This window comes from Scardinius erythrophthalmus, assembly GCF_964197995.2.
Source record: "Scardinius erythrophthalmus genome assembly, chromosome: 14".
Classification (NCBI taxonomy): domain Eukaryota; kingdom Metazoa; phylum Chordata; class Actinopteri; order Cypriniformes; family Leuciscidae; genus Scardinius; species Scardinius erythrophthalmus.
In genome coordinates this window covers 4,117,367-4,122,825 of record NC_138234.1, presented here as the reverse complement: position 1 = coordinate 4,122,825, position 5,459 = coordinate 4,117,367, and the positions used below count along the sequence as shown (strand labels likewise).

Genomic DNA, 5,459 nt, shown 5'->3' with positions numbered 1-5,459 from the left:
GGTTGCTGAATCTTCTGGACGAATCCAGGTCTCAGTCAAGCCCAGGATACTAAGAGTAGAATGAGATGCAAAGGCTGGAATAAAGTAAGCTTTATTGACTGCTGACTGACAATTCCATAGACCCACGGAAAGAGAGAGAGGTGTGTGTGAGGATGAGAGAATGGGACGCAGATTAGCAGTATTGCGCTGCCTTTTGCACGTGATGAAAGGGAGAAACCCATCAATTTCTACACTTTGAATTCTCCCAGTTTAATAAAAGTTCAACCAGGCTATCAGCATACTTGGAAAAAAACATGACTCTTATCTAACAGTATTGAATGATTCACTGTCAAAAGCTTTTTGGAGATCCAAGAGATCCCCCATCAATTTGCTTCCTTATAAAATCTGTTAAACACAATACATTTATATTTTATCATTTAGCAGATGCTTTTATATAAAGCGACTTACAAATGAGGAGAGCAATAGAAGCAATCAAACTAACAACAGGAAAACATTAGAATTAACTAATTATTTTTTCTTGATGCAAGAAGGAGGAGCAGACAATAAAAATGGACAATAAAAGTTTAATACTTGGTACAGCAAATACAAAAATAAAGAAAGTAAAATTGGAAGCAAATAAGACAGATCTCTCTCTTTATTGACTAACAAGATAATAAAGCATCTCAATCAGCCTCTTCTTCAGCTTCCTGAGCAAGAACAGTAAGTAAAAAATGTTTAAAAAAAAAACACTTGTACTTTTAAACATATAGATTATATTAAGCAAATTTATATATGCGATATTGCTCTTTGGGAAGGAACTTTATCTTTGAGTTGATGTGAATCTCACAGTTAAATATAAACTATTTAATGTGACAAATGTTGACAATGTTTCTTTTATACTGTCGATGGTTGTGGCCAGGGCCGTAGAGTTCTAGAATTGCCGGTGTCCCATATATGAGGTAGTTCAGGGGGTTCGGGGTTAATTATTTCACAACCTTTGTTATATACACCTCGGAAATATACTGAAGTCTGGACCTCGGTGAGTTCATAACTGGCTACAGCCGTGGTTGTGGCTGGTTAAGACAAACTAATAGGAAAGAGAGGTGGCATCGCACTTGAAAGTGCTGGAACTGAAGATAAGCTACTTAATGTGAGTTTTTGTATGTCTGTGTAGAGTAGATGAATGACTGAAGCTCTTCCCACATGCAGTGCAGTGATACGGTTTCTCTCCAGTGTGGATCCTCTCGTGTGTTTTCAGGGTTCCTGAGTCACTGAATCTCTTGTCGCAGTGTGAACACTTGTAAGGTTTCTCTCCAGTGTGGATCCTCTCATGTGTTTTCAGGGATCCTGACTGACTGAATCTCTTGTCGCAGTGTGAACACTTGTAAGGTTTCTCTCCAGTGTGAATTCTCTGGTGCTGTTTCAACTCTTCAGCTGTGATAAAAGTCTTCCCACACTCAAAGCACACATGATTTCTTACACCAGTGTGTATTTTCTGATGTTCTTTTAAACTCTGCAGACGTGAAAAACTCTTTCCACACAAAGAACATGAATGTGGTTTCTCCTGTGAATGAACTGACATGTGCCTCTTCAGGTTTGAAGCCCTCAAAAATGTTTTACCACATTGATCACATTTGTGCAGTTTCTCTCCAGTGTGGATGATCATGTGAGACTTAAGGTTTCCTTGTTGTGTAAAACTCTTCCCACACTGATCACATGTGAACGGTTTCTCTCCAGTGTGGATCCTCATGTGAACATTGAGACTCTGTTTGCATGTGAAACTCTTTCCACACTGAGTGCAAGTGAAAGATTTCTGAGATCTTCTTTTATGTTTCTCCACTTCATTCACTTCTTCATTTTCATCCATCGGGCCTGAAATTAAAGTTGAAAAAGTGCTCAGTAAATCAATAAAAGAAAAAATCGATCACAAGTGGACGTGCTAAACACTGGTGTAAACAAGGTCTCAAACAATTTGAGCTTTTCCACTTTTGACCACTAGTAGTCGAAAACACATTCAACCGGATTGCTTTGGTAGTGTAGACGCTCATGTGGTCGAGTGTGTTCAAACAGACACAAATGCGTAAACATTATGGGAAGCGCTGTAGCCAGACGGCATTTAAACTTTGTTGGCTGAAGACCCAAGTTTGGTTTGAAGAAGGAAAACTCTGTGTTTGACGTGGACTTGCAGCTTTAAGAGCAGAAACAAAACTCTTCATATAATTTTCTGTCCGTCTCTGGTCATGCTCACATGCAAAGTGCATGAGCTTATTTCACCCATTATATTGAAAGCCGTACATTTACCTGCCCATAGACCGTCCCCTCAAAGAAACAGAACAAAAGTGGATAATAGAGATGGATTTGAAACACCAGGTGTAAACGGGATTGGTCCCTTGTATACTTGTGATCCAACTGACCAAAATGCATCTTAACACCAGCTGTAGACAAAGCCTCACAATCTTCTTTAATCCTTTTGAACAAGTGATTGAAACCAAATGTGAGACATTTAAACTGACCAATCAGCAGATTACAGCTTTCCCACATCGTGGGAAAGCTGTAAGTGTGACATTTAGCAAACCTCAGATGTACACACACATCTTGGCCGACAGACCTTTATCACTATCAGCACTTCTTTACGGATCACTAATGGCCCTTGTGGTAAGAAAGAGGGGGTTGGAGCAGGAAAGCAAACGTCTAAATATGTGAAATATAGTTTTTCCATCACCATGTCCCTTTAGGGGCTCTGAGTAAATCACATTTTTGTAGTGAGAACTATTAAATATTTGATAAACTGTGCAACTACCTAAAATATTAACATTTTAACCCTCTGGGGTCTGAGGGGTTTTCTGGGCCCTGGAGGTGTTCTGACATGCTCTGACATTTGTGTTTTTTTCAGTTATTTATAAACATGATAATGGCAAAGGTGTAAATTCAATCTATATAGCACAAACAGGGCTACCATAATATGTGCTCAAGATGCATGTATATGTTTGAATTTTTAAGAGAATAATGTTTATGCGTGGTTATTGAAAAAAAATAAAATGAAAGTTGAAAGACCACAAAACTCATACAAAATATGTGTCCACAAGGATGTTGTCGCTTCGAGTTCTGGCTTCAAAATGATGTGAAAATCATCCTGCCTAATCGTTCAAATAAAACAATACATTGGTTTAAATTGAGTAAGACAGGTTTTGCCTGGAAAGCCAATATGCGAGGGGGGCGTTTACACCTGAGAATACAATGTCCCACCCATTATGCGTAATGAGCCATTCATTCAGATGTGACACTGACTGAGCCATAATGCAAGGACAAAAGATATATTTAGAAGACTTATATTGTCCATTTAAGATTTTGCTTACATCTATCTTGTAAATATGTTTAGCTATTTTATTAAAAAGGTTACAATTACAACGATAATTACAATTTCAACAATATTTCAAGTATACTCTTTCTTTGTAAAAAAAAAAAAAGATTATAGGCCAACATTTTATCATATGTATTCATTAGTTTGAATATAGCCAACATTGGAACAGCTAACATTTTAGTTTGATGACTTTATTTTTGACAAAAATATATATATACATATACATATATATACATATACAACATATGAGCAGAAATTGCTAAACAAAAGCTTATTTGATGTGGCAGTATATTCTACAGTAAAAACTGTACCCAAATCTAGTCAACAAAATGTTGTCTTTCATATTTCGCCTGACTGTAACGTTGTTTTTATGAAATATTAGGGCATATAAATGTTAATTTGCAGTTTAATACGTTGCTTATACAAATAGCCTACATTTTATTTCAACATATTTCAGTCGATTTTTACTAATCTCAGTATAGCAATACAGTTTGCTAAAACATCATCATTCATTCACACAGAAACGCGATTTAAATTTAAACTGTCTTTTTGCGAGCTGTGGTAAACAGCGCATCTCTGCCGTTCATTCATTCACACAGAAACGCGATTCACTTGAGAAGGAAAAAAAACTCACTACAGTATTCCTCAGCTCAGTCGGATCCTTGCTCCTCGAAATACCCGCACTTCTGAGGTACATTTTCCATTATTATTATTCCTCACATCGCTGCGAGACGGTGTAAACAAGTAGGCTACAATGATCTGATTAAACTTGTGTTTTCTCGAGCTGATATGGGGGTGTTCACAAGTTTGCAGGATTGCCTCAGTCATTTGCGTTTGAATAGCGCGCACTCTCCGTGGGCGGGGTCACATTAAAAATAATTAGATGAGATGTGAACGACTGACATCTTGCTCTTTTTTTACAGATTACATGAACTGAGAATATTTGTTTTTTTATATAAATTACTTCATTTAAAAGAAGAGAATTCAAGCTTCATGCCTGTGTGTCTGTATGCCTGTTTGACTGAGTATTCGCTCATTTTCCGAGTTATTGTTCATTTTCGGATGCGTTTCAGAATGGACTACACTGGCAGAGAGAAGGCAGAACTCGCACCATGTTTATTTTTCTTTATTTGGCAAAAAGCACAACACTTTGTTTTTATTGTGAGTATACACAAAAATAATACACATTTAACAGAATCGATTGATGTATGAAACTTGTTTGTAATATCAAAGTCAACAGAGCAAAATTAATCTCGTTTGAACTGATAAAAAAAAAGCGAGCCTATCGTGCCGGCGCGATTGTCGACCTCAGGGGGTTAAAAATACGCAATAATGCTATAATTTTAACACTCCCTGTTTTTACACAAACTACATCACGTGTAGCAAAGTCTATTTATTTGATAATTGTTTTTAAATGTTGGTGTTCTAGCAAGATAATAACAATATTTTGGAATGTGCAAAAACTGTATTAAGACATATCCATAATTTGGTTGCAGTAATTGTGAACCAGATATGAAATAAACAGAAAATAAATGCTCAGATAATACTAATATTGACTTACAGATAACAAACATTCTTGTTAAAAAAGATTTTTGCACTCGGTTCATATTATTTGCTGCTTTAATTATAATTTACAACTAGATTTGTCCTACTATAACAGAGCTAAATCTGATCAACTGCTTTATAACCTTAATGTTCTTCAGCCTCACTAATGAAGAATCAGGAATAAACACCAACCTCTTTGTTCTTCAGTGTGTTTCATTCTGCAGTGTTCTGGATCTCTCATGTTCTCACTGTCCTTCAATAAACTCTGTCTTTGCAGATTTCAGCTCTTCCTGATGGTTTGATGCTCGTCTTCACTTGTAGCTGATGGGAATATTCCAGCATTTATTGGTGAATTGCAGTGGGAGGAGCTTCACTGAAGGAGGAGGAGCAGATCTGACAAAATCGAGAAGAAATCACTTACTAAGTAAAAAAAAAAAATAGTCCACCCACTTTAAGTATTTATAGTCACATTATAAAAAAATTAAAGGTCCCGTTCTGCGTGATCCCATGTTTCAAACTTTAGTTAGTGTGTAATGTTGCTGTTAGAGCATAAATAATATCTGTAAAATTATAA

At 36.5% G+C, this 5,459-nt stretch overlaps 1 protein-coding gene across 1 annotated transcript; it reads right to left on the bottom strand.

Annotated features, from left to right (window-relative positions):
• Nucleotides 1-550: 550 nt before the first annotated feature.
• Nucleotides 551-5,145, bottom strand: LOC308701478 (uncharacterized protein). Its single transcript, XM_081383795.1, has 2 exons — nucleotides 5,078-5,145; nucleotides 551-1,851 (listed from the first exon to the last, which is right to left on the bottom strand). Exons 1-2 carry the CDS (start codon nucleotides 5,124-5,126, stop codon nucleotides 1,121-1,123), a joined length of 780 nt encoding a protein of 259 aa, XP_081239921.1. The 5' UTR covers nucleotides 5,127-5,145; the 3' UTR covers nucleotides 551-1,120.
• Between the last annotated feature and the right edge of the window lie 314 nt (nucleotides 5,146-5,459).

Excerpts from the sequence above, each read along its gene's own strand:
- LOC308701478 (XM_081383795.1), bottom strand. The coding sequence starts at position 5,126 with ATGAGAGATCCAGAACACTGCAGAATGAAACACACTGAAGAACAAAGA. Across the intron at positions 1,852-5,077 it reads ACACACTGAAGAACAAAGAG|GCCCGATGGATGAAAATGAA; the intron begins GTTGGTGTTTAT and ends CTTTAATTTCAG.